Source organism: Bombina bombina, chromosome 1 (assembly GCF_027579735.1).
Source record: "Bombina bombina isolate aBomBom1 chromosome 1, aBomBom1.pri, whole genome shotgun sequence".
NCBI lineage: Eukaryota > Metazoa > Chordata > Amphibia > Anura > Bombinatoridae > Bombina > Bombina bombina.
In genome coordinates, this window is record NC_069499.1 from 412,833,388 (window position 1) to 412,861,258 (window position 27,871).

The window sequence follows — 27,871 nt, forward strand, 5'->3', positions numbered from 1 at the left end:
GTTGGACTCTGGTGAACCACCATAAAAATAAATGCAAAACTACAACTAATAATAAACAATTTACTTATCGTGATCAACATATACTGAACGATATTCAGCAGACAAATCATTACCAAACATTTAGAAACAATGAAAAAATGGACTTGTGTCATAAAAGTTCTTATCCATCAAGACAAACATACTATAATCACCAAAAACAATATAATTATAATACCAGGGCTCCTTTTCCCCCTCAGTCGGGAAAAAATGGGAAGTCTAACAGATAGGTATGAGGCTACCGTCCCAACGCAAAATTGCAAGTTAGCTGGAGCCTGTAGTCTCCCTGACTCCCTCCCACAATGGGAAAAGGCCCCACGCAAACAATGGCACAGAGGACGTGGATCAACCATCAAAGAGGCAAGACTACAGGCACTAGGTAAAGGCATTTTTAATTTATCATCCCACACTCTGTCCAATGATGAAATTAGAGTATTGGGTAATTGTCTGTCCTTTAGTCCCACTAATACTTACAATACATTTAATATTTTTGTAAATCTTAATAGATTTATACAAAAATTATCTCTACAATAGTTCTTTGCTGAGAAAAGATTGAAAGATAACTCGAGGTCACCTATTCTAACAGATAACATGGACACTAGGCTATGAGGTTATACCCTACCAGTATTCGAACCAGATACCCTTTTAGACCATTTATTTGAGAGTTATATACAGACAAATTTTTAACCAAAATCTAATTTTTGTCCTAGACCAAGTAATAACAGACACATAGAGATCTTTAAAAAGACCTAACCTCTACCCTAGTGAGAAGAGAGCATTCCAATCCTTGAAAAATGATAAAAAATGTAATGATCAGACAGGCCGATAAGGGCAGGGGATTGTCCTTCAGGACATAGAGGATTATTTAAAAGAAGCTGGAAAATCTTACATGACAAATCATATTACACATTATTGACTAGTGATCCAACTTGCCAATTCTTATCAATTTTAAAGGGTATAATAAACTTTGCTTATGGTGAAGGTATGATCAATAAAAAGGAAAAAGAATATTTGGTACCTAAAGAACCTAACCATGCGCTCTACTACCACTTACCTAAGATCCATAAAGATCCCATATGCCCTCCTGGGCGTCCGATTAAAACCGGTATAGGGAGTTTGACAGATAATATATCCTCCTACGTAGATTTTTTTCCTACAAAAGTATGTGCTAGGTTTAGACTTTTATATTAGGGATTCAGCAGACCTCATTAAAAAACTTGAAACACTTTTTATTCCCCATAAACATCTAATGGATTACCTGTGATGTTCAGGCTCTGTATTCCAATATTCCCCATGATATGGGGATAAAGGTGGTCTCAGAATTCCTAGACAAAGATTGGTTTATTCCTGAGGCTCCTAAACAATTTATTCTCCAATTAATTTCCTTTATTCTAGGGCATAATTACTTTGTTTTCCAAGACCAATTTTACCTTTAAATTAAGGGTACTGCCATGGGTACTAGGTTCGCCGCAAGCTATGTCAATTTATTTATGGGTGCTTTTGAACAGGAATAAATTTATGATTCCAGCTTTGGGGCAAACCTAGTATTCAATGTCAGATACATTAATGATCTTATTTTTGTCTGGAGGGGTGGAGAGGACTCAGCACAAACCTTTGTGAATCACCTGAATAACAACAACAGGGGCATACAATTCACCAGCTGTATTGATCTTTTTAGATCTTTCTTTAAAGATTAATCAAGACAATAAAATTACTAGTACCACTTTTTTTTAAAAATGTGGACTGCAACAGTTATTTAAACTATACAAAATGCAAAATGTGTGTTCATATTGATCATGCAAAGACTTATTTTAAATCTCATGTAACCAAGAAAATGTATCCCATCTCAGATAAGATCACATGTGCATCTAAATATGTAATTTACCTGCTATCTTGCATTTGTGGCATCCAATATGTAGGACGTACCTGCAGACGGCTCAGCCATAGATGGTCAGAACACTATTGCAATATGAAAAAAGATTTCAAATTGCATAGTGTTTCTAGACATTGCAATCTAAAACATAAAGGAAATTTGGAGTGTTTCTCTATCTTGCCAATCAAATTCATTGAGAAATAATTTATCTACAGTGCAAAATTATTAGGCAAGTTGTATTTTTGAGGATTGATTTTATTATTGAACAACAACCATGTTCTCAATGAACCCAAAAAACTCATTAATATCAAAACTGAATAGTTTTGGAAGTAGTTTTTAGTTTGTTTTTAGTTTTAGCTATTTTAGGGGGATATCTGTGTGTGCAGGTGACTATTACTATGCATAATTATTAGGCAACTTAACAAAAAACAAATATATACCCATTTCAATTATTTATTTTTACCAGTGAAACCAATATAACATCTCAACATTCACAAATATACATTTCTGACATTCAAAAACAAAACAAAAACAAATCAGTGACCAATATAGCCACCTTTCTTTGCAAGGACACTCAAAAGCCTGCCATCCATGGATTCTGTCAGTGTTTTGATCTGTTCACCATCAACATTGCGTGCAGCAGCAACCACAGCCTCCCAGACACTGTTCAGAGAGGTGTACTGTTTTCCCTCCTTGTAAATCTCACATTTGATGATGGACCACAGGTTCTCAATGGGGTTCAGATCAGGTGAACAAGGAGGCCATGTCATTAGATTTTCTTCTTTTATACCCTTTCTTGCCAGCCACGCTGTGGAGTACTTGGACGCGTATGATGGAGCATTGTCCTGCATGAAAATCATGTTTTTCTTGAAAGATGCAGACTTCTTCCTGTACCACTGCTTGAAGAAGGTGTCTTCCAGAAACTGCCAGTAGGACTGGGAGTTGAGCTTGACTCCATCCTCAACCCGAAAAGGCCCCACAAGCTCATCTTTGATGATACCAGCCCAAACCAGTACTTCACCTCCACCTTGCTGGCGTCTGAGTCGGACTGGAGCTCTCTGCCCTTTACCAATCCAGCCACAGGCCCATCCATCTGGCCCATCAAGACTCACTCTCATTTCATCAGTCCATAAAACCTTAGAAAAATCAGTCTTGAGATATTTCTTGGCCCAGTTTTGACGTTTCAGCTTGTGTGTCTTGTTCAGTGGGGGTCGTCTTTCAGCCTTTCTTACCTTGGCCATGTCTCTAAGTATTGCACACCTTGTGCTTTTGGGCACTCCAGTGATGTTGCAGCTCTGAAATATGGCCAAACTGGTGGCAAGTGGCATCTTGGCAGCTGCACGCTTGACTTTTCTCAGTTCATGGGCAGTTATTTTGCGCCTTGGTTTTTCCACACGCTTCTTGCGACCCTGTTGACTATTTTGAATGAAACGCTTGATTGTTCGATGATCATGCTTCAGAAGCTTTGCAATTTTAAGAGTGCTGCATCCCTCTGCAAGATATCTCACTATTTTTGACTTTTCTGAGCCTGTCAAGTCCTTCTTTTGACCCATTTTGCCAAAGGAAAGGAAGTTGCCTAATAATTATGCACACCTGATATAGGGTGTTGATGTCATTAGACCACACCCCTTCTCATTACAGAGATGCACATCACCTAATATGCTTAATTGGTAGTAGGCTTTCGAGCCTATACAGCTTGGAGTAAGACAACATGCATAAAGAGGATGATGTGGTCAAAATACTCATTTGCCTAATAATTCTGCACTCCCTGTATAATAGGTTCCATAGGTTGAGACAGAGAGAGACTTTCTGGATCCACAAATTACAAACCCTTTATCCTTCGGAACTTAACATGAATGTGGATCTGGTGGCTTTCGACTGACTTCACCTATAAGAACTAGATAGTCATGCATTTAGGTATATATATATATATATATATATATATATATATATATATATATATATATCAAATATATATATATATATATATATATATAAAAACATCACTGATCTAAATATTATCAGCATATTTAGTCCCCCTTATAGCTGCATAATAAACTGCTCAGAACAGCCTGACAACTTTGAAGCAAGTGTTTTCGGCTCTATAATTGGGAATTATAACCCATTATGAGTCCTGTTGCGGTTCACACTTATCGATATACATTCACCTTCTTATGATGCATATTAGACTTACATCAGATATGGTATTATGAACTATGAATAAAACCCCTATGTTTTATGGACTATGCCCTTTCACATTGTATTTGAACATTTCTTGCCTGCGCTGTACGTGTATTATAAATATTGTTATGTTTATATGTTTTCTGTTCACTATATGTATATTGGTTAACTTTGACAATATGTTTAGCTTCATTCACTATCTTAACCTGATTTTAGATTCCTATGGGTTTGCTTCTATGTGATAGAATTGGTATTATTGTTATGTTGTTTGATTATTTCATGTTCTGAATATTATCATCCAAATTTATTTTGATTATGTTATCGTTAGCAAATTGTTGTGTTATAGAATATCATCCTAGCGGCATCCAATCCCTATATAAATCACTCCCCATCAGTGTGACGGCTAAGCGATATCAGGTGTAACATTAGACACGCTTACATGCAATTCGCTGACGGACACTGTGGGTGTGTGAGAGGGGTGTGTGCAGATTCCCGATTTTTATTGGTTCAAGGAGTGTATTTAGTAAAGCGTGTGTACTATTGTGATTACAGCCTGATGAAACGGCCAACAGAGCCGAGAAACGCGTTGCTGTTGCCTTATATGTTTTTATAATTTCAATTAAAACTTTTTTTTATACGAACACGCTACCACTGCTGTTTTATCTTGATGTTTGGATTTTTGGCCATTCGGTCATTCTGCTAGCAGGACTTGTCACTCATCCATATGCCAGAGCACTCGTACTAAGGGCTAGTACTAGAGATCGGGGTGTGTCTGACAGTTTGTTTGGATCTCCTCCTTGGAAATCACCACAGCTGTGCCATTGATGAGTCTACCGAGCGACTCTTTGGTCTTGGTTTGCCGTTTATAGCACTAATTGTGCTCTTCCAAATTGTGAGTTGCCATTCCTATGAACATCTGGTGTTAGACGTTATTATACCATGAAGCGCCTCTCCTTGTCTTCTAGGACTATCTACTATCATCACTGTTTTCCCAGAGAGTGCTTCCTCACTTCTGTGTCTCACTGAATTGAAGATAATCACCGTTCATTACAAAACAGTGACTTTGTTGTGCCTACAACTTCAAAGACTTATTTGACTTTATAACACTTTTATTATTCACAGTTTCATGATTCAGATAGAACATACAATTTTAAACAACCTTCCAATTTACTTATGTTATCAAATTTTCTTTGTTTACTTGTTATCCTTTGTTGAAAAGCAGTAGAGTAAGCATATGAGTGTGCACGTGTCTGCAGCTCTATATGGCAGCAGTTTTGCAACAATGTTATACATTAGCAGGAACACTAGATGGCAGCACTATTTCCTCTCATGTAGTGCTTCAGGCATGTGCACGCTACCTACCCTAGGTATCCCTTCAACAAAGAATAACATAAGAACAAAGCAAATTTGATCAAGTAAATTGGAAACTTTTTAAAAATTGTATTCTCTATCTGAATAATGAAAGAAAATTTTGGGTTTAATGTCCCTTTAAATAATAATACATAATAATAATAAAATAATGCAAGATTTTAATCATCAGGTCCTGAGTGAGAACTTTAACTCTGACATTAATGTAAGCTTTATTGATTTTGAATACACCATTGTATACATATACACACATATATTAAAGTAATGAAAACACATACCTGTTGTTCACTGTATGTATGCAGTTCAAAAAGAGGCTTTTGAAGGAAAAATTCTTCTTCTATTCCAATACCTAGACGAGCTTTAGATGCTTTTGTGTCACTCATCATTCTGACTGGATCAAACTCTGCCATGACAGCAACCTGTTAGAGCAAAAAGAGACCATGTGGAAAAAAGGAGGATACAATGAACTATTTTCAAGGTGAAATAGGTTGGCTGTATATATCTATAATTGACTTTGCCTCAAGTGCAGGTTTACTGTCCTGTCATTCACAGGTTATTTGGGTCTTGTATTTTTCACTTACAGGATTATGCTATTCAGAACTGAAGAGCACAATTTGGAAGCTAACATTTTGGTAAAGTTTTGTAATGTTATTTTGTGATTCCTCACATTAAGTAATAGATTTCTTAGGAGCTGCCGTTTCGAGAAGACACCTCCGATATTAATTTCTTAGCAGCTGCTGTTTTCAGAAGACACCTCCGATATTAATTTCTTAGCAGCTGCTGTTTTCAGAAGACACCTCCGATATTAATTTCTTAGCAGCTGCTGTTTTCAGAAGACACCTCCCATATTCATTTGTCCAGAATACTTAAATCATTGTGCAAAAAAACTCAAACCTGTTTGCGAAGAGCTTCAAGCCGTCTCTGTCTTTCTTCTTCTTCCTTTTCTTCTAGCAAAGCTATTTCTTTTCTTTCCAAAAGACGTTTCTCCAGCATCTGCTGCCTATAAAGAACCCTAAGAAACACGTAGTGTTAGACTAAAATACTATTCCTGTTAGAATAACATTTTTGACATTATCCAGTTAATTGCCAGCCCACAAAACCATAAATTTCAAGTGTAGTGCAGAAATGAGCGCGTTAACATCACTCAAGCTAAATCAATAGCGCTTCTATTTTTGCGCTCATATAACAAGTCCAAAGTTATTTTGTATCACTCAAGAGATTTATTGTGTGTTAACATCTGCATGTTGGATACTGGATAATCACAATCTATCAGCTGAGGCCTTTTCAACTCTTTTCCTGGCCGATAAGTCTATTTTTCGATTCGAGATGATCACAATAAGTGTGTTTTTGTCTCTTTCCTCACTTGCAAAAGTGTTTTTGAATACTTGCTAAAAGCCCTATTTCTGCAATGGGGAAAAAAGTTTTCGCCAATCACAATTCATTTTCAAGTCACTTTTCAACAACTTTTCAAGGCCAGTTTTTAGGAGGAGTTGGAGGAGGAAGGAACATCATCAGGAGGGTATGAGGAACGGCTTGATATACCTGCAACATTAACTGTGTCCGTGAGATACAATGTACAGTAGCTGAAGTGACAATGTTTTCCTGGTATTCTGAAACTGGTTATTTATGTGCTGCTGTTTGTCCTCTAAACCCTGAGTGACTTATGAATGTCTTGTTTTTATTAATGTAATTTTATGCTTTGTCCACATAATAAAAAGTTTTAAGGAGGAGGATTGTCCATCCAGTTGGTTGATATTTTTTGCATTTTGATCAGCCAAGAAACTCGACAACCAAATTGGTTGTAAAGTCAAAAGCCATTTTGTGCGCAAATCAGCGATAAATTGTGAGCAACACCTAAATCCCTTACATAATACACTTCTATGGGGGAGTGACAATGGGCACATTAATAAAGCTCTCTATGCTATCCATAATGTTTCAGCTGTGTTAAGATCTTTTGGTTAAAATATTGAACAATTTTTCTGTGATACGAGTTTGTATGTTATTTTTTGTACAGGTTTGTGAAACCCTGTGGTATTGTCTGTGCTCCACTTGTGATCTAACCCAAAGTGTATATAGAAGAGAACAATCAAACAGTTGTGTGGGATCAAAAGAAAAGGAGCCTGTTACAATTGATGATTTCTGTACTATTTTAGTGTTATACAGGGTGTAAAGGGTCTTGGGGATCTTATAAGTTAGTGAGTCTTAGTGGGCATTTAGCAGTGTCCTTACATGGAGTTTATTTAGTGTGTGGGGTATAGCAGTTTAGGTGTTAAAAGCATCAGGTCTCTAGCTGTTGAGGGTTTGCTAGTGACGGTGAGTCTGGTACTTTAATGGTTATTTTTGCTTATGCTTTTGCTTGTAAGTGTCTAACACCTTGTCAATTCATGTGATTTTTCTATCTAACAAGTCAGATTATGCAAACAAATGGATAAACACACACACACACACACACACACATATACATATATATATATATATATATATATATATATATATATATATATATACACAGTTGTGCTCATAAGTTTACATACCCTAGCAGAATTTATGATTACTTGGCCATTTTTCAGAGAATATGAATGATAACACAAAAACTTTTCTTTCACTCATGTTTAGTGTTTGTCTGAAGCCATTTATTATCAATCAACTGTGTTTACTCTTTTTAAATCATAATGACAATAGCAACTACCCAAATGACCCTGATCAAAAGTTTACATACCCTGGTGATTTTGGCCTGATAACATGCACACAAGTTGACACAAAGGGGTTTGAATGGCTATTAAAGGTAACCATCCTCACCTGTGATCTGTTTTCTTGTAATTAGTGTGTGTGTACAAATGGCCAGGGTATGTAAACTTTTGATCAGGGTCATTTGGGTAGTTTCTGTTGTCATTATGATTTAAAAAGAGCAAACACAGATGATTGATAATAAATGGCTTCAGCCAAACACTACCATGAGTGAAAGAAAAGTTTTTGTGTTATCATTCATATTCTCTGAAAAATGGCCAAGAAATCATAAATTCTGCCAGGGTATGTAAACTTATGAGCACAAATACATATAGCTTTAGCGTACTTGGCTTATCACACCTTTGAGTTAATACTCAAACATAAGTCAGAACAAAGTTTTGTAGCGTGCCCCATAGACCTCCAGATGTTAGCCCATAATGTGTAGAACAGAATTTCTATGTGTTAGTTCAGGTTATTTACTCATCCTCAAGGATGAGAAGTATTATAAGTGGTGGACTTCATTTCACTTGATTATGTATTCTATGTATTTGTATATAACTGGGTGCTGAAAGCATTTCTCCCTAATTGATCATTAGGTGTATCGATCAATAAACAAAATCTCTACCTAGACCCCGGTGTGATCCTTGACTGTGAGTGCTTGGTCCAGGAAATCTTCTACGATAATTAATAATTACCAGTGGGTGTATTAAAGTGGTGGTCACTAGAGATGTGCATGTGGAGGTTTCGTGAACCTCTGTTGCGCAAGAATGAATTTTGCAACAAAAATAGCCAAGTAGCACGAAGAGCAACCTTCTTCTGCATTCCGTGGTTCACAAAACTTCCAAATGCACATCTCTAGTGGTCCCTGCTATACCCCACCACATACACAGTCGGAAACTCCACAGCACTTTTTATATTAAATATAATATAATAATATAATACTGTACTATGACATTTTCTCCCCTTTAATGTGTTGACAATTTTACCTGTTGGAGCATGTTACACTGTTTACAAAAAACTAATTTCCTTTTATTTTGTCATATAAAAAAATTTGCTTTTCCTGTTGAAACCTCCAACTATACTAACAATATCAATACTACAGTAATGGCTACAGTAAAGCTATGTAAGCATGAGGCTTTAGGAGAAATCAACCTCCCAATGGAAGATGGGAGAAGGACCAGTAGTTTTTAGAGGGTGTTTCTATACCATCTTTAAAAAAATGAACTAGTATCTGCAGCTTGCCAGAGCACACTGTCACTTAAAGGGACATGAAACCCAACATTCTTTTTCTTATTTTTCATGATTCAAATAGAGCATGTGATTTTAAACAACTTTCCAATTTATTTCTGTTATCCAATTTGCTTAATTTTCTTGGCATTCTTTTTTGAAGTAGCAGCTATGCACTACTGGGAGCAATCTGAAGACATCTGGTAAACCAATTAAAAGAGGCATTTTTGTACAGCCACCAATCAGTAGCTACTCCCAGTAATGCATTGCTGCTCCCGAGCCTACCTAGATATGTTTTTCAGCTAAGGATACCAAGAAAATTAGGCAATTTAGATAATGGAAGCAAATTCTAAAGTTGGAAATCATACAAAGAGAAGCACACTCACAGGAACGAACAACTAGCTCAATACCATTGTTAGCCTGTTCTATGGTGATTTACCACCTGGGTGAAGCTTCTTTTAGCCCAGTAGTGCTTTTCACAGAGTTGTTAAAATCACATGTTCTGTCTGAATAATGAAAGAAACATTTTTGTTTTCATTTCCCTTTAAAGTGATGGTAAATTCTTGCAATTCAAAATGTTAGGAATTACCTTCACTAAAAGTAAAGGCGACCTTCATTAATCAGTTCAAAAAAACACCCTGATAAATAGGCACTCTTATACCCTACCCTAACTTATACCATATACCATTCTCTACCCAATATGATATATGCTATGTTTGAGTGTATTCTCTTCTGTTGTGGGCATGAAAACTTTACTGAGGTTAAAGGGACACTGAACCCAATTTTTTTCTTTTGTGATTCAGATAGAGCATGACATTTTAAGCAACTTTCTAATTTACTCCTATTAGCAAATTTTCTTCATTATCTTGGTATCTTTATTTGAAATGCAAGAATGTAAGTTTAGATGCCGGCCCATTTTTGGTGAACAACCTGGGTTGTTCTTGCTGATTGGTGGATACAAAAAATTTGGGTTCAGTGTCCCTTTAAGCAAATAGCAGATTAAGGCAGCGTGTATATATATATATATATATATATATATATATATATATATATATATAGTAGTTGACAAATATAAGGAGTTTAATATGGTACCTGAAAATCAACATTAGAACACTATATGAATAACCACCATGTTACAGTAATAAAAGAGTCGCTTTAACAAGTAAATTAATAAGTATGTATCATTTGTAGCTTTGTGCCTAGGTTGTCTATCAATGCCCCTTTTTATATATTTTTTATATACTTTCTATTCTTTATTTCTGTATTTTCTAACATTACACCTGGCACAAGTAGATCTAAAATGATATTTAAATCTTCCTGTTTTTACATCTAACTGGCCTCATCCTTTCCAAACTAATATAATATAGTCAGTCCCTGCTATGTCTGTCTTATTTAATTTCTTTGTAGTATTGTTTGCCAGTGATTCACTTTTATGTACCATGAAATACACTTGCTGCTTTGGTTGTGTTTATTGCTACACCACTTCTGGTATTTTTTTGGATTTTACTTCATTGTATCCTGTGACGTCTCATCAGCTGTGGAGTGCAGTCAGTTTGGAGGCTGTGAAGTCCCAGCTTGCTTTTACTGCACCAGGAGGTGCTTTTTATACTGTAAGTGCAATCATATGTCCTCCTTTTATATTTGTCCTTGTCCATATGGTATTGGGCTATGGTTGTTTGCTCTTTATTTACATACAGATAATGGGATCATCCTCTGAAGTGTCAGTCAGTTGGAAACAGTGAGCTGGACTACTGTGAAGCTCCAGCCTGCCTCACTAGCACCATTGGGTGCATCACTCTTGTGAGTACCTTTTCAACCTTTGTTGTCATATATCATCTGTTTGGGTGGTACTAGGCCATTGTTGGCACCTCTGTTTATTTTTCTGCAGATCACGATGTACCATGAAATGCCTATGAATGTTATGTGATGGACAATGTTACATACGGGTGTGTTAAGAAATGTTACTAACGACTTTTGATTTATGACTTCAAATTTAAAATGAATGAGCTGCATAGGAGTACATTGTTAATCTTTGATTAGGAGCCATTGTGATTTGTATATAAGGACTGCATGTGCATAAACCCAATTAGCTGTGAATACAGGGGCTAACCCAAAACGCGTCCTATGTGTGGGATGTGCATCGCACAGTTTTTGTATTGGTTTTAATTTGTATTTTCACGATAGTGAAGCTTTTTAAACTAATACATGTAAGTGTTGATGGAGCCGGTCTGGAGCGTTTTCCTTGCTGTGTCATTGCTATAAACATTGTTACAAACATTGCTGCCAAATGGCTAAGGACATGTGCACCTTCCTGAGCTCATCTAGGATTACCTTTTAACAAATGATACCAAGGGAACTAAGCAAAATTGATAATAAAAGAAAATTGGAAAGTTGTTTAAAATCGCATTCTGCTTTCTGAAACAGGAATGTTTAATTTCCCTGTCCCTTTAAGGATCTAATCATGTTTTCTTTTCAGAAGCGTTTCAATGTTTGCTCTACCTTTCTCTGTCTTTCTCAGCTTGTTCTGCCATTATTTTCCTCAGCTGCTCCAGGCGCAGAAGATCCTTCCTTTGTAGTTCTTCCCACGCCTGCTGTTTCTCAGATTTGTACTTCTGTATCTGTCACACCAAGAATATAAAAAGTCACAAACAACCTTTATGGCAACTCATGCAAAACAATATCTGAAAAAAATCAGTTGTGTTATTTTCTGTTGCACATACAATGTTGTCTACATGTGCAAATGTGTCTGAGAAACCAAACACTGACTTTTAAAGCTATAAAAGCATTGGGGAATACACTAATAATAATAAATAAATAACATTTTACAATACTAGACAATATAAATTATTCGGCAACAATTATTTAAACTGCATTATTCATTAAACTTTCTAATTTACTTTTATCATCAAATTTGCTTTGTTCTCTTGGTATTTTTTGTGGAAAGCAAAACTTAGGTAGGCTCATATGCTAATTTCTAAGTTCTTGAAGGCCGCCTCTTATTTGAATGCATTTGACAGTTTTTCCACAGCTAGATGACATTAGTTCATGTGTTTCATTTAAATTACATTGTGCTCATGCACGTGGAGTTGGCACTAATTGCCTGAAATGCAAGTCTGTCAAAATATCTGAGATAAGGAGGCAGTCTGTAGAAGATTAGATTTAAAGGGCCACTGTAAGTAAATATTTTCTATGCCTGTTACTAACTACCCCAAATACGCTTTTTATCAATAGCTTTTCATTAACATATCTCTACCGTATATCAGAAATCTTGTCTGCAAATTTAATTGTTTAACAAACCCACTCCGTGGGTATCCTTTGCTCTGTACCAATCCGTTTACAATACCTAGGCTTCAAAATGGCGCTTTAAACACAAAGTTATTGGTTTAAGTATTTTGCACATGCAGTGCTGAAAATAGTGGGCAGGATAACGTGACATCATCGGTGAATAAAAGATATAACTTTTAGAAAGTTATGAAACTTCGTTTTGGAGAAAATATAGGTCAGTAGGTTTTAATTAATGTTTATTAACTTTAATATGTTAGTTGTTTAGCTTAAAAATTATAACAGAAAGTAATCCTTTAAGGTAATTACAGAGGTAAAAAAGTATATTCCTATAACAGTGCCAGTTATGCAAAACTGGGGAATGGTAAATAAAGGGATTAGCTATCTTTTTAAACTATAACATTTTTGGTAAAAAAATAAAAAATACTCAGCACACCTAAATGAATCAAAAAATGAAAATATATAATGTTAGAAAGAATATCATATACTAAAAAATTCATCAAAGAAATACACAATAGACACACCAAAAAATAGTGAGAGGTCCCTAGCCTATCCTCACTCAGACTCACATGCAGCACACACTCGCATACATCACACTTCCCCTTAGGCGTCCCTAAGGAGAAATAGAACAGAGGCGTCTTTTCAAAAGATTCACAGTTCAGCAGTGTGAATAAGTAACCAAGGGGCTCAAAAGTGATACTTTGTAATCCATAGATATAGTAATAATATGTTAAGCTTGATTGTAGCTCATTACAGACATCAGAGAAGTTGTAACTATTGTAATCCACATGTAATGTAACAATCTATCCCGCTTGATTGTAGTTCATTGAACACAATCACGAGTTTTACAGACTGGGAAGTATTGTATATGTGTGAGGTCTATGTGATACATCTTGCTCTTTAGTGGTGTGAGACCAAGAAAGATAGGAGTGTCCTATGTATATGGTGGCTGCATAATGCATATGGGCAGTGAATTGTGTTCAATGAACTACAATCAAGCTGGATAGATTTTTTAATTACATGTGGATTACAATAGTTAGAACTTCTCTGATGTCTGTAATGAGCTACAATCAAGCTTAAAGGGACATTAAACACTAAATACATGCTAGATAGAATGATACATTCAAAGAAAAGATTAGTTCATGACTAACATGTAGATGTATTTTGTAAAGTTTCATTAGTTGTTTAAAAAGTGACAAAATAAGTGTAAAGTTTTAGTGTCTATAAAACACTGGGAGCTGCCATGTTGTAACTTGTGTTACCTTCTCTGCTGTGGCCAATTAGGGACAGTTATAAATAGGTCACTAGAGTGTGCAGCCAATGGTTGTGCTGGATTTAACAGAGTTCTGCACTTCCATTTCTAACAGGAACTGGAAAGCTCACAATTTCAGAATGGAATTACAAGCAAAGAAAACAAAATAAATAATGAAAGTATATTGCAGAGCTGTTTTATATATACAATTTATCATTTTATATTACCATCTCAAAGTGTTTAATGTCCCTTTAAAGGGGCAGTCTAGTCAAAATTAAACTTTCATGATTCAGATAGGGCATGTAATTTTAAACAACTTTCCAATTTACTTCTATTATCTAATTTTCTCAGTTCTTTAGATATTTTTATTGAAGAAATAGCAATGCACATGTGCAGCAACCAATCAGCAGCTACTGAGCATATATATCAAGAGATATCAAGATATCAAGAGAATGAAGCAAATAAGATAATAGAAGTAAATTAGAAAGTTGTTTAAAATGACATGCTCTAAAAAAATTGGGTTTCATGTCCCTTTAACATATTATTACTATATCTATGGATTACAAAGTATCACTTTTGAGCCCCTTGGTTACTTATTCACACTACTGAACTGTGAATCTTTTGAAAAGACGCCTCTGTTCTATTTCTCCTTAGGGACGCCTAAGGGGAAGTGTGATGTATGCGAGTGTGTGCTGCATGTGAGTCTGAGTGAGGATAGGCTAGGGACCTCTCACCATTTTTTGTGTGTCTATTGCGTATTTCTTTGATGAATTTCGTTGTTGTTATTTTTTAGTATTTGATATTTTTTGATTCATTTAGGTGTGCTGAGTATTTTTTATTTTGTGGATTTGTTGCTATGTAGGCGATACCTTACTCTTGCACCCGCCCCTCTTGACATTCGAGGATATAATTATGTTTGTTTATCTCTTAATAGTGCTGATATTTTGTTATTTATTTAGAATAACATTTTTGGTGTTTACTATCCCTTTAATACAGTATTTCCCATATACAAATTAGGAACAATAAACACTACAAAATGCTAGACATAAAGATGTTTTCAAAGCAAAGAATAGCAAGAGAATAATAAACAGACCTAAATGAGCTGTTAAATATTGACAAAATCAAGGTGTAGCTTCCAGAAAGTAATAGCTGTTGCCATGTAGTAACCAATGTTTCCCTTCCCTCCTCTGTTGAGGCTAATTAGCAATGGCTGTGTAGAATTGAGCAATATTAGGCTTGTGAAGTTAAAAACCAGGAGTGCTAACAAGGGTAGCTATAAAGCACCAAATGATGAATGTAAATGCTGGTGGGTCGCTTTCTAATATTTGATTTTCTTTTTGCAATTCCCCTTCTTCCCTGTTTCCCTGTATTCATGCCCCGTGTAGAGTGAACCACATGCCTCACAGTGTTATGTCTACTGAAATGGGGAGGGGAAATAACAGCCCTGACAACCCCCCTCCATCAAAATATTTACACTAATCCAAATAAAATACATGAGGAACATCACTTCTTTACCTCAGAAGTGTGCAGAATCTAATTGGCTGAGAAACATGTTGTATATATATATTTTTAATTTAAGTTGTCTCTAAACGTTCTATAACTATTTGTTATCATTTTGTATCTATACCTATGTTTATTGTTCCCTGGAGGACACAGGCGAGTTCTCGTTAGCAGGGAAGCTACAAAAGAGGCCAGACAGCTTCATGGTCATTTGAGGGACCTTTTAACTTGTGGCTTCAGATATTCACCTTTACTAGTGATGCACAATTTGTGTTTCCCTCTTTTCATAGTGTTGTTGAGGACAGTACATAGAGTGTCAGCTAACTGGGGAGCTGCAAGTTAGCCCAGAGTGCGTGCATCTGTGTGCTGTGCACCTGCTATTTCTATTCCCACATCAATGGTAAAGGAATTGCACTGTTAGGCCACCCTTCTCTTTATATTTCTCTGATCTTTTACTGTGACCAGTTAATTTCAGAAATAGCACCCAAAGTGTAAATCACTTTATACAAAACTCTATTTCCAAACTGCCAGGGACCGGAAAAGATTTGGATTTCGAATTAGTTTGGATTTTGGAATATTTATATGAGACAGTTTGGAGTGTAAACAGGAATATCTTATCATTTAGAAAATATTTACATATCATAAAACAGCTTATACATTCAACCTAAAGGTTGTTTTATGTACTTTTTAATATTTTTTGTATACATAGTACCATCAAAAAGATATTACAGTATTGTAATCAGAAAGGTACTAGTTGTTTTCAATAAAAATATTCAAGTCAATTATATAAATTGACCATAGGGGGCGCTCAAATAAAATAAGCAAATAGCAACATATGTATAAAAAGTAACAGTCTCTCTCTCTCTCACAGTCTCTCTCACAGTCTCTCTCACAGTCTCTCTCACAGTCTCTCTCACAGTCTCTCTCTCTCTCTCTCTCTCTATATATATATATATATATATATATATATTTTTTTTTTTTTTTTTTTTTTTTTTTAATGTATATCACAAAATGTATTTCTAAAGAAGAAATACAATTCAAAGTATCAGTCCATAGGCAGTCTCCTCTTCACAGGTCTGGAAACCTCAAAAGTAAACACATCTGAAAAACATCAAGAGGGTACCACATAGCCTGATGAAACAGCCTGCGTGCTAAGAAACACGCTGCAGACTTTGTAGCAACTTTTAAGCAACTTTATAAAAATAGAATTCACTTGTTTTTATGTGAATTGAGAATGTTGTTTTGTACTCTGGATTGATTCCTTTGAGGTGCAGCTGTTCCACAGGAGGGTCAGTCAGCTGGAGACTGCAAAAAACCAGCTTGCCTGAATGCACTAAATCTATTTGGTGCCAATTCTCTTGTGAGTACATTGAGGGGATCAGCTATCATTTGTACATTTTATTGGATGGTATCACGCTATGTGGCGCACTCTTGATGTTTTTCAGTTGTGTTGTTTAAATAAACATAGATCAATTGCATTTTTAAAACACACAAAAAATAAAGGCAGAGAAGATTGTGACTTACTGGGTGGTAAATAATAATTTTTTAATAATATAATTTTTAAGATATTAATGAAAAAGTCTAGATTTCAGAATAATTCTGCATTTGGGATTCTGGATTTGAGGATTTGTACCTGAACTGTAAAAACAAAATTTATTGTTACCTGATAAAATAATTTTCTTTTTTGGTAGTTAGAGTCCACAAACTCCTAATCATACAAATGGGAATACAAAACCTGGCGACCAGGAGAAGGAAAAGACACCCTAACCAGAACATTCGATTATCCCTCCTACTTCTCCTTCCCTTCCAGTAGTTCATATCCAAGAATAGGAAAAAACAAGTAAGATAAAAAGGGTAAGTGGTGCAAACTGGAACTGCTGCCAATATAAAAAAGGGCAGGTTTGGGGACTCTCACTACCAAGAAAGAAAATAATTTATCAGGTAAGAATACCTTTTGTTTTCTTTCTAATGGTAGTGAGAGTCCACAAAATCCTAATCTTAAAAATGGGAATCTATACCCAAGCTGTGGATTCCACAAATAAAAAGGGCAATGCAGTTACTTAGTGCTAAACACCACCGCCTGATGGACTTTCCTGCCAAAGGATGCCTCTGCAGAGGCAAAAACATCAAACTTGTAAAATTGGTGAATGTAGGAAGAAAAGACCAAGCAGCAGCCTTGCTAATCTGTTCTACCAAAGCCTCATTCCTAAAGGCCCAGGACGCAGAAACCGAACGAGTGGAGTGAGCAGTAACACATGCTGGATGCTGGTGACCTGCTTCTATGTAAGCCATCTGAATAAGATTCCTCAACTAAGAAGACAAGATAATAGCAGTAGCCTTCTGACCATTGCGCTTACCAAAGAAAATAACAAACAAACTTTGTAACTGTGGAAAATCCTTAGTAGCATGAAGGTAAAACTTTAATGCCCTAACCACATCTAGATTATGCAACAATCTCTCCTTAGAAGAAGGAGGATAAGGACATAAGGAAGGTATCAAAATTTCCTGATTAATGTTGTCAGCCAACACTACCTTACGCAGGAAACCTGGTATAAGTCTCAAAACTGCCTTATTTCGTATGAAACACCAAGTAAGGGGGAACACACTGGAAAGCCGATAACTCAGAAACTTAACGGCAGAAGAGATTGTCAATAAGAATAACACTTTTCAGAAAAGCAACTTACTATTAAGACTCCATGGTGGAGCAATCAGGTTGAAAATAGGTCAGATCCTAACTGGAGCCTGAGCAAAAGACTGAACATGACAACTTTTTATGCAACAGAACAGAAATCTGACCCTTAATAGAGCCCTACGAGAAACCCTTGTCAAGCCCCTGAAGGAAATGAAGAATATGCAGAATCCTTTTCTTGTGCCAAGGAAAACCATGTTCGGCACACCAAGACAAGTAAAACTTCTAAACCTTATGATAAATACGCTTGTTGACAGGTTTATGCACCTGGACACAAGTGTCAATCACAGACTCATAGCATCCCCTCTGAGTCAAAATTAACCATTCAATTGAGATCTGTATACTAAGTCCTGTATGCCCATGCAGGAGCTATCAAAATTACAGACACACTCTCTTGTTTGATCCTTGCTATGACTAGAGGAAGAAGTACTATGGGGGGGAGGGGAGATAAACCAGATGAGTCTGTATCCTACTTCATGGATAGTTTATTCTTGTTCTATATTGGATTCAGCTTCCAAGTGCCCCTGGAAGGTTTCCGGTTTGCTTGAGGAAAAGTTCCTCTGTGGTTTATTCTGATGAAAGGGACGAAAACCACCCATTGACCCTTCTTTTCGGTCTGGATTTCTAATCCTGTGGAAAGAAAGCTTCCTTTCCTCCAGTAACCATTGAAATAATGGAATAAGTACTTTCCTTTAAAAGCTAAGGACAGCAATCTGGACTTTGAGACCATATCAACTGACCAGGATTTTAGCCAAAGCACCCTTCTGGCTAAAACCGCCAACCCTATCCTTTTGGCATTGATGTGGACATTCTAAATAATAGCATCACAAATGAACAAATTAATTTTCTTAAGTGCCTGAATACAGTCTGAATCTCTTCCAAAATAGATTCAACAGTAACCAACTTATGTAGAGAATTGCACCAAAAAGCTGCAGCACCCACAACAGCAGCAATACTGACAGCCGTTTGAAAAAAGAGACCCCCTTGTAGGAAAGTTTTCGTCAGATAATCTTCAAGCTTTCTATCCATTGGATCCTTAAAGGAAGTGCTATCCTCTAGAGGAATAGTGATACAAATAGCCCCATCAACCTTAGGAACGGTATTCCATAATTCTAGATGAGAACTGGGGACAGGGAAGTAATGATATCAGCTATCAAAGAGGGAACCAGGAAAACATCAGGAGCCCGCAATTTGAGTTTGAATATGATGTCTAATCTCTGGGCTGGCTTTTCCTTAGCCGGTTTGGACTATGACACCCCTAAGGTATGCAGAACCTCCATAAGTACCTAAGGTGTTCCATCTTGAACCTAAAAGTGAAGTCCTCAGCCTCCTTAACAACATGTATAGAGGTATCTGATGAGGATATTTTGCTGTCCAAACTGGACAATGATGATTTATCATCTGAATCCTGAGTAAGTCTTTCACTGGAGAGTCCAGCAGGGTCCCCTGGACCTGAGGTCAGAATAACAATGCTTAACCTTCCTCTTACGTTTGCCAGAAGGTAGCATTACACCCAGAACAGCTGACATGGCAGACTGAAGTTGGACTGTGTCAATGTTATTTGAAACATCACTTTTAGAGAGTTGTGCAGGAAGGCATACTACAGTAGGCTGACTTCTAGGTCCTGCAAACTTTGCTTGAGGAACCCAAGTTGAACACATTGAAGTAGATTTACAACTAGGGCCTGCAGAATGAGACTGGAGAACAGACAGTAAACAAGTGCACTGGTGGATACCCTATATCAGATTTACAAAGGAGGCATTTATTTTTATCAATAACCACCTCAGAGAGCTCCTCTAGAAGAGTCCTACCAGTGGTCCCAGCTTGTTCCATGTACACCTCACTCACAATGCCAATATGAATAAAAGTAGCTCCCACAGAGAGATTATGTAATATTAAACAGGAAGCAAAATTAAGTAATGCCCCTGCAAAGTACTGTAAAATATAAACTAATGTACTAATCCCCTAGGTCAGGGGTCAACAAATCTTTTTAAAATTTTAGAGCCAGTAGGAATATTTAGTAGCCAGACATAATTTTAGGAGTCAGACAGTGGTACTGTATATAGATCTATGGAGAATAACCCAAGGGTAAAATTCTAGGAGCCAGGCTCCTGGGTTTGTCGAACCCTGCCCTAGGCCTCCTTGGCCTGAGTAAATAACAGGGGAAGTCTATAAGAATTGATATATCGAATGCTCTGAATATCTTACCCCCTCCTTAACAAATTATGCGCTGGGGCACTCACTCACGCCAACATTGTCCTGTTGCAGAAAACGCTATTAACCCATACACCGTCACAGGGCATATAGTAATAGCACTATTGGGCTTATCACACTGACCCCAGCGGATATCTCCCCTTACATAAGCGCTCCGGTATTTCACTAACAGTCCTAAGAAAGACTGTAGCGTGACAAAGCACAGAGACCTCTCCTGTCAAACAGCACACATACTATAGTTCCTGAAATAAAGGTATTAGCCATACTAGGAACTGGAGACTGTAAATTCTGACCCATGCTACTCCTATGCAGTAAGGCAAACAGCCCTTTAGCAATCAGAAGAGGGTCCTATTCACGTAACATTCCCCCATTCCAAAAGGAAACTAGCCTAAAAGAGGGATAATTAAAAATAACTTACCTCTGCCTCCAGCAGCCAGTCAGGTGTAGAAATCTGTGAAGGCAGATACAGAAGTATTAGTCCCCTGTAACTAACAGGTGAGGACCAGATAAGGAAGCAAGTGTGCTGTGCATATAGGGTGAGGCCAAGGAACTTCACTGCGACAACCTCAGGTTCCTGAAAACACTAAACTCTACTAAGGGCATTGCAAGAAAGGCAGCTAAACTCCCCTAACCCACTCTTCTAGAAACTATCTATTGAGGGTTGTGATATTAAAACATCCTGCAGAGCACTTCCATCTCTGCCTACCTTCTAGATGAGGCAAAGAACTACTTTGAGGAAAGGGGGAGTAGGAGGAATATTTGAATGTCCTGGTTGGGGTGTCTTTGCCTCTTCCTGGTGGCCAGGTGTTGTATTTCCATTTGTATTCGTGGACTCTCACTACCATTAGAAAGAAAGGATCACATTAAATCTGTTGAACCTGGGATTATAATTTGTATAAAATGAATTCCTTTATTTCATAGCTTTCTGTCATTTATTGTAAGTATTTGGCACCAATAGTTGTGTACTTTTTATGTTAGAAATGTGATTACACAACCGCATACCTAATTCCCTGAGAATAAACACTCTGCTACACCGAGTGTCCCTGTTGTGCAGAGAATCTGCTGCACTGCAGTATGCTTTACCGCAGCATTAGGAGACTTTACCCTGTCTCAGTAGTATCATTGCTAAACACATTTCTAAAATAATTCAGAATCTGTAACATTTACGTACAAAGCAGCAGTGTATTCTTTTCTTTATGTGAACAATTAATAGTGTTATTTGGATCTTAAACAAGCGTCACAAGAATGTTGTAGAGACAATTATCCTATTTATTGCTAGGTTTAATGAATAGATTTAATTAGGAAAGTAATAGATATTCAGTAAAATGCTAATTATTAAAGTACTTTTTCTTTTTCCTCTGCTCTCTGATGCCTTTCTATTTCTTTCTGTTGTCTCAAGCTTTGTTCTTCGTGTTCTTTTTTTCTTGCAGCTATAGCAGATTCTAATCTTGCGGCTTCTTCCTGGTGCGCTTTCCACTGCAAAACCTAAAATGAAATGGTCAAACACAATGGTGGTAAAAACAAACATCTCAGAAGATTTGCTGTGTGATATAAGTTCAGTGGTTATGAGATACATCATTCAATGTATATTTACTGTATCTGACTGCACATTGGTTAATGCATTAAGCTATGAGTGTACCAGCTATTTAAATATGTATTAAAGACCCACTCTAATCCATTAAAGTTTACCATGAGAAAACTTCATCTTTCAAATGAATTGTCACGTTTCCAATCAGATCATTCCTAGGGGTGAGGGATGGGGGCTACTACAGATTCCATATCTCACTCTAGTTTAAGTAGTGGGGTATGAAAACATTTATGTGAAACAGGGAAGTCCCCTCTTTCAAATGAGGTTTCACTACCTCCTCTGATTTCCGGGTGACCACTGTGGTAATGGTAATCATTGCCTCAATTAATAATCTGTATAATATCTGATAAAAACAGAGAAACATTGATTTTGATCGCAGATAAGAACCATAAGCCCAACAAAAAATGTAAGCTTATTTAGTTTGTAGGATAGCCTTATGACTTATCCTGGCATTTGTCCCCCACAGTGTTTGTCCTTATCACCTCTAATGTAAGTCCATCAACCAACCTTTCTGAACATACAACCCTCCAACTTGTGATCAATACACCTTTGTTCTGGAATTAATTTTTTTGTGAGAAATTCTGTCTGTTTAGTTTTATTAAGCCCCTTAATATACTTAAAAGTTGCATATCAACCCTTTCACTTTTCTTTGCTAACCTATACATTTTAGGTCATTGAGCCTTTCTGGGTAAGTTTTATTATTTAGACCATGTATCATTTTAGTAGCCCCCCTTTGAACGGATTCCAATTTATTTATATCCTTATGAAGATACGGTCTACAAAGATGCACACAATACTCAAGATGAGGCCTATCTGTAAAGTGGCATATGAATCTTACAATTTCTGCTGCAAATACCTCCACATATACAACCAAGCATTTTTCTGGCCTTACTTGTTGTAATACTACATTGTTTACCAAATTTAAAATTATCTGAAACAATAATTCCCAAGTTAAGCTTCTTGCTTGTAACAGTCAGTAAAGGGTTATTTAGGCCTCTATTTAACAAGGTCTGGTGGACCTGCTGGTGCAACGCCGCCCCCTGCAGACTCGCGGCCAATGGGCCGCCAGCAGGGGGTGTCAATCAACCCGATTGTACTCGATCGGGTTTATTTCCGGCGATGTCTGTCCGCCTGCTCAAAGCAGGCGGACAGGTTATGGAGCATCAGTCTTTGTGACCGCTGCTTCATAACTGCTGTTTCTGGCGAGCCTGAAGACTCGCCAGAAACACGGGCCGTCAAGCTCCTTTCGGAGCTTGATAGGTAGGCCCCTTAGTCTGTAATAAACCATTGAATTTTTCTTTCCTAAATGCATAATAATGCACTTTATGGTGTTAAACTTTAGATTCCAGTCATTTGCCCAGTTCTTTAATTTTTTATATCAATTTTCATTTGGTTCACCCCACCGGAACATCAACACTTTTAAAAATCTACAAAATGACATCCCTTGCCCTGTAACTCGCTGATAAACAGGCCCCAGAACTGACTACTTAGGACCACCACTAGTAATTTCCCCTATGCTGAATGCACTCCAATTAACGCACTCTGTGGTTTATCACAATTCTTTAGAAAAACGTGATTTTCAACAGAAAACTACCTTTAAAATCTATCTGTATTTTTGTAGATAATTTCATACATTTTTCTGAAGGATTGTGATTGATCCTTCTGGCATCTTTCCTTAAAGTGATGGTAAACCCAAGCGTATAACAAATGCTAGGATTTACCATCACTAAAAATAAACATGAGTTTCTCTCATCGTTTTGTAAAAAACAGCGTTGTCACACACCCTAGCTGTTAGGAAAGCGTATTGCTAACAGAGAGCCTCCGGCCGTCCACAGCACGACGTGTCAGTGACATTCTAGCACGGCTAGAGTTCTAAACGTCAACTCATTGGAGAAGAGCAATGTGCCGTGGGCGGCCGGAGGCGCTGTGTTAGCGTTATACTTTCCTAACAGCTAGGGTAAGCCAGCATTCTACCTATTTCACAATTTTTGGGTCTAGACCAAGGAATTACAATTTATGAATAAATTATTTGTGTGGGAAAGTGTCAGATGCTTTGCTGAAATCTGGATACTATGGGTTCAATTTATCATATTGCGAGCGAACAAGATCCGCTGTAGCTTATCATGTCCACCGTACATCGATAAATACCAACAGCATACGCTGTCGGCATTTATCATTGCACAAGCATTTCTAGTGAAATGCTTGTGCAATGCCGCACATGGAACAATCGCTAACAGGGGGTGTTGATTAACTGCCACTAGCAGGGGGTGTCAATTAACCCGATCGTATCCGATCGGGCGGATTGCTGTCCACCAGCTCAGAGGTGGAGGATGAGTTATGGAGCAGCGGTCTTAAGACCGCTGCTTCTTAACTCCTGTTTCCGGTGAGCCTGAAGGCTCGCACGGAAACAGGTGCATACGGGGCATGATAAAGCGGCCCCTATATATCTACTGCTTCACCCTGGTCTGACTCTTTAGTTACATAATCAAATAAGTCAATTAGATTAGTCTGGCATGATCTTCCTGAAGTCAAACCATGCTGTTTTTGGCCCTCTAAATTATTTGTCGTTATGCAAGTCAAAATTCTTTCTTTGGGCAGCATGTCTAGGGAGGTGCCATGTTAAGCAGCAATATTGGAAGCTGTGTTAGAGGAATAGCAAAATAAAAGGTAAATGAGCCATTTGTAAACAATTTAATACACTTTAGCGAATAAAATGGACCATTGGGAACAAATTAAAAGGGAGACAATTTTAGTCTACAAGGTCCCTTTAATGCTTGCAGCTGTGAACTTATGACATATTTATTCTTGTTTTTCTGTATTTTTTGTATATGTTTCTATATTTTCTAATGTGTCCAGTCAGAATTAAAGGTGAAAAAATCCTATTGGCTGATGCAATCAGCCAACAGGATTGAGCTTGCATTCTATTGGCTGATTGGAACAGCCAATAGAATGCGAGCTCAAACCTATTGGCTGATTGGATCAGCCAATAGGATTGAAGCTCAATCCTATTGGCTGATTGCATCAGCCAATAGGATTTTTTACCTTTAATTCCGATTGGCTGATAGAATTCTATCAGCCAATCGGAATTCAAGGGATGCCATCTTGGATGACGTCACTTAAAGGAACCTTCATTCGGGAAGAAGACTTCGATTGAAAAGAATGCTCCGCGCCGGATGTCTTGAAGATGAACCCACTCCGCGCCGGATGGATGAAGATAGAAGATGCCGTCTGGATGAAGACTTCTGCCCGTCTGGAGGACCACTTCTGCCGGCTTGGATGAAGACTTCTCCCGGCTTCGTTGAGGACTTCTCTCGGATTCATTTAGGATGGATGTCCGGTCTTCAAAACAGTAAGTGGATCTTCGGGGTTAGTGCTAGATTTTTTAAGGGTTTATTGGGTGGGTTTTAGTTTTAGATTAGGGTTTGGGTATTGAAAAAGAGATAAATGCCCTTTTAAGGGCAATGCCCATCCAAATGCCCTTTTCAGGGCAATGGGGAGCTTAGGTTTTTTTTAGTTAGGATTTTATTTGGGGGGTTGGTTGTGTGAGTGGTGGGTTTTACTGTTGGGGGGGTGTTTGTATTTTTTTTACAGGAAAAAGAGCTGATTTATTTGGGGCAATGCCCCGCAAAAGGCCATTTTAAGGGTTATTGGTAGTTTATTGTAGGCTAGGGTTTTTTTTTATTTTGGGGGGGACTTTTTTATTTTGAAAGGGCTATTATATTAGGAATAATTAGTTTAAATATCTGATAATTTCTTTTTTTATTTTGTGTAATGTAGTGTTTGTTTGTTTTTGTAATTTAAGTGATATACAACAATTGGAGGATTGGAATGACTGGGATCTAAAGTTTAACACAGCAAAGTGTAAAATAATGCATTTAGGGAAGAAAAATCCAAATGTTAATTGCAGACTCAATGACACTTTACTGACTGTTACAGATGAGGAACAGGACTTGGGAATTATTATTTCAGATGATTTAAAACTTAGTAAACAATGTAGTAATGAAGCGAGTAAGGCTAACAGAATGCTTTGATGTATTGGTAGAGGTATTTGCAGCAGAAATAGTAAGGTTCTTATGCCACTTTATAGATCATTAGTTAGGCCTCATCTTGAGTATTGTGTGCAGTTTTGGAGGCCATATCTTCAGAAGGATATTAACAAACTTGAATCTGTGCAAAGGAGGGCTACCAAAATGGTACATGGTCTAAAAAATAAAACTTACCAGGATAGGCTCAATGACCTAAATATGTATAGCTTAGAGGAGAGAAGGGAAAGAGGTGATATGATAGCAACTTTCAAGTACATTAAAGGGTTTAGTAAAACTGAGGCTGTGGGTATTTTACATAAAATAGAGCTCAAGCTAAAGGGTAGTAGATTCAGGAGTAATTTGAGGAATCACTTCTTTACAGAAAGATTGATTTATGGAATAAACTTCCTCAAGAGGTAGTAGCAACAAACACTGTGGGGGACTTTAAAAATGAATGGGACAAGCATAAGGCTATCCTACAAACTAGATACGTTTATACTGTTAGGTAAGATCGGGCAGACTTGCTGGGCCTATGGCTCTTATCTGCCATCAATATCTATGTTTCTATGTTTCTAAGTAATTGTATTTAATTTAGGTAATTTATTTAATTGTAGTGTAAGGTTAGGTGTTAGTGTAAGACAGGTTAGGTTTTATTTTACAGGTAAATTTGTATTCATTTTGACTAGGTAGCTTGTAAATAATTAATAACTATTTAGTAACTATTCTACCTAGTTAAAATAAATACAAACTTAGCTGTAAAATAAAAATAAACCCTAAGCTAGATACAATGTAACTATTAGTTATATTGTTGCTAGCTTAGGGTTTATTTTATAGGTAAGTATTTAGTTTTAAATAGAAATTATTTAGGTAATGATAGTAATTTTTATTTAGATTTCTTTTAATTATATTAAAGTAAGTGGCTGTTAGGGTTAGACTTAGGTTTAGGGGTTTATAACTTTAGTATTGTGGCGGCGACGTTGGGGGCGGCAGATTAGGAGTTAATAAATGTAGGTAGGTGGCGGCGATGTTAGGGGCGGCAGATTAGGGGTTAATAATATTTAACTAGTGTTTGCGATACGGGAGTGCGACGGTTTAGGGGTTAATATGTTTATAATATTGGCGGCGATGTCCGGAGCGGCAGATTAGGGGTTAATAAGCATAATGTAGGTGTCGGCGATGTCGGGGGCGGCAGACTAGGGGTTAATAAGTGTAAAATTATTAAAATATTACACTTATTAAAACTCTTCATGAAGACTCCTCATATTTTCTATGCTTATCCTCAGCTTGTGTTTTCCTATGCAGGGTGCCATCTTGTAACGCACGTTCATTTCAGGCACTGCAGTCACATGACATGTGTGCACGGCAGCTTCTCTCACTGATGTTATAGAAGGCAGTCAAATTGTCAATGCTAATTCACTGTAATGCAAAGCATGCATTACAGTGTATGAGGACAAAGATCTATTTTATATTTGATATACAGTGATTGCATCATCTTTTATCAAGCATATTTTATACGTTTTATGTACTTAACATACCCACAGTCAGTGTGTTTCACTGTTTTATGTAGTGAACATACCCACAGTCTGTGTGTTTCACTGTTCACTAAGTTCAGTTTCAATCGCCGGATGTTCAGAGGCAGAGGGGAGGGGGGAGGAGGGAGGGGGAGAGTCTAGAAGCCGTTTTTTTAACTCCCTGTTATTCAGTTCTCTGCAATATCTGAGGAGAATTTTCTCTCTGTGTGTTCCAGGAATTTACTTTTGTTTTCATAATCATATTATTTTAATTATCAAACAGCACCACACTTTGCAAGTCAGTACCACACTGCTCTTATCACAAAACTCATAATCTAGCCGTATGTTTTTAAATGGTTTTATAATGGAATTTTATATCAGTATCTGTGCATATTATT

General features: G+C 37.1%; 1 protein-coding gene across 1 annotated transcript in view; it reads right to left on the reverse strand.

The window, feature by feature from the left end:
- CCDC148 (coiled-coil domain containing 148) overlaps nt 1–27,871 on the reverse strand; it is a 633,004-nt gene that overhangs the window by 21,602 nt on the left and 583,531 nt on the right. Inside the window, exons 11-14 of the mRNA XM_053698320.1 lie at nt 21,694–21,834; nt 11,912–12,030; nt 6,353–6,470; nt 5,737–5,877 (exon numbers count right to left, since the gene is read on the reverse strand). Of these exons, the coding sequence (XP_053554295.1) occupies nt 5,737–5,877; nt 6,353–6,470; nt 11,912–12,030; nt 21,694–21,834 (519 nt within the window). The remainder of the gene's footprint in view (nt 1–5,736; nt 5,878–6,352; nt 6,471–11,911; nt 12,031–21,693; nt 21,835–27,871) is intronic.